Source organism: Nansenia antarctica, assembly GCF_963989245.1.
Source record: "Nansenia antarctica genome assembly, chromosome: 8".
NCBI lineage: Eukaryota > Metazoa > Chordata > Actinopteri > Argentiniformes > Microstomatidae > Nansenia > Nansenia antarctica.
The window spans coordinates 29,775,315-29,777,814 of record NC_137678.1 but is presented as its reverse complement, the minus strand read 5'-3'; the positions used below and the strand labels follow the sequence as shown (position 1 = coordinate 29,777,814).

At 44.8% G+C, this 2,500-nt stretch overlaps 1 protein-coding gene across 1 annotated transcript in view; it reads left to right on the top strand.

Annotated features, from left to right (window-relative positions):
* LOC308164104 (voltage-dependent calcium channel subunit alpha-2/delta-1-like) overlaps positions 1-2,500 on the top strand; it is a gene marked incomplete at its 3' end in the record, with an annotated part of 55,140 nt that overhangs the window by 14,361 nt on the left and 38,279 nt on the right. Inside the window, exons 3-4 of the mRNA XM_080538257.1 lie at positions 1-6; positions 840-890. The exon at positions 1-6 is cut by the window's left edge and continues 64 nt beyond it. Of these exons, the coding sequence (XP_080394383.1) occupies positions 1-6; positions 840-890 (57 nt within the window). The remainder of the gene's footprint in view (positions 7-839; positions 891-2,500) is intronic.

Below are 2,500 nucleotides of genomic sequence, written 5' to 3'. Positions count from 1 at the left end.
ACCGTGGTGAGTCTTATTATTCACCACCAACATTATAAACACACACACACACACATACACATACACTCACACACACACGCACATACACACACACACACACACACACACACACATACACAACACACACACATGAAACACACATGCACATACACACACACACACATGCACACACACACACACACACACACACACACATACACACACACACGACACACACACATACACATGAAACACACATGCACATACAGACACACACCCCCCCCCCCACACACACACACGCATACGCACAACACACACACACCCCACACACATACACACACACACACACACACACACAATTCTTATCCATTTCAACATTCGCCCTGACGAGGACGATGGACATCTTCATGTCATATTCAGTGACCCCCATCCGCTCACGGCCGGAGATCTGTCCTCCAAATGAGCTATTTAGCGGCCTTGGCCAACTGAAGTCAGCGCTGCGCAGCGCTCTTTAGCTGAAGCGAGTTGGAGCCCATAGATGTGTGTTTTCTGAGGCAGACTGCATCCAATGTGATTCAAATGTGTGCATGTTTACTTTCCAATCATCTACGTTCACTCTAACGAACACGAGCTGGAGAAATACAACGCTACAGTGTGTCCTCTTAGATTTCTTGCATTGTAATAGTGAAGTTGATGTTGATTTTTTCTCACCCCGATCCTGTGTGTGTGTGTGTGTGTGTGTGTGTGTGTGTGTGTGTGTGTGTGTGTCTGTGTGTCTGTGTGTGTGTGTGTGTGTGTGTGTGTGTGTGATGTGTGTGTGTGTGTGTGTCTCCATGCGTCCGTCTGTGGTTGTTTCTCAGGTACATCCAGGGAGCAGCGTCACCCAAGGACATGCTGATCCTGGTGGACGCGTGAGTGACCACCTCCTTATCAACCCTACTGTGTGTTCAGTCGACCAATTAAAGTTCTTTGAGTTGCATTTCATGTACGAAAGGCGCTATATAAATAAAGCTTTACTTACTTACTTACTTCCTTACTTCAGTCAAACATAAACAAAACCTAAACTCTGACTACCCCTCGCCGCCACCACCACCCCCCACTCTGTAACACTGAACTGAGGACAGTCTCAGCACCCTTTTGACTCTGAGAACGTGATTAAAGCATTACGGCTACACCATTACATCCATATCGACGTGTTTTCTTATGACCTAAGACTCTAAAATATTAAACATTAGAGACTCTGTCACACTTTATTTTATGCGTGTCTTAAACCAGTCTAGCGAAACTGTTTGTAGGATAACCCCCGACGCAGGCTAGCAGTTATGGAGCACATATACAGTATCACCCCTGCACATATACAGTATCACCCCTGCCTCTGTGTTCTCTGGGAACACAATTCATCGCGGTTCAGTAAACATGGTGTGACATTACCTCCCACCCAACAAGTAATCACAGTCTCGTCTCATTTACATTACATTTACATTTTTAACCATTTAGCAGACGCTTTTATCCAAAGCCATTTACAATTAGAGATTACAGGGGATTATAGTCTCCCTGGAGTCATTTAGGGCTTATTGCCTTTCTCAAGGGCACACTAGTGGTGGTGTTCCCAGGTGGGATTTGAACTCATGACCTACTGGTACTTGTATGCAATGAAAATAAAATTGAATCTGATCTAATTTACTAAACTGCTACCCTATTGATGTCATGCACTTATACTATATTAACAAATACCTACTGTATGGATAATAGTGGTATCCTATTATCAGCAGGGGAACTGGGGGGGGGGGGGGTGTCATGGTATTAAAGTGGTATTAGAGTGATAAATGAAACACGTTTTTTTCGACTAAATTAGAAGTGTGCGCCCCTGCACACTTAGCCCTTCAGCGACAAGGCCAGACATAATACATTTTACCCATAATGCAATCTGCCAAATGCCACATTCACCACGCACCGTGATGAGTCTGAGATGACACGTCTGGCGTCATGCCAAGACCGAATGAGAATGATCTGAAATGAAGCATCAAAGTATCAAACAGTCAATTTTCGTCCTCTCAGTTCTTCACGTCGCGCAGATAATTGGTGGACCGGAGTGGCAGGCTATTACACTTCAGAGGCTAAAAGGAGGGAAGGGAGAACGAAATGGACTCACTCCACCTTTTTTCCCCCCCCCCAGTTCTTTCCGTTCTCTCACTCTCTCTCTTTACCTGCTTCCAATTAAATCATATCCAGTATTTATACACCATCTGTTCTCCTTCACTCTCATATCCAGTTTTAGCACGAGTGGCGCGACGGTGGATAACATTAGGTAGGCTTAAATCCCCTGGTGAGTCTACGACAAGAGGCGTCGGGATTTAATGAGTCGCTCTATGCTAATGTTCGGCAATTCATACGCCGTTCGTTTAAATTACCTAGATCCTGGTGATAGCGCTTTCAGTGCTTCTCAGGTCCCGTAGCTTTTGGCTAATGACACTACCGTTTTCTCTACATGTGTGTTGTAATACATTTTCTAAAGCCTATT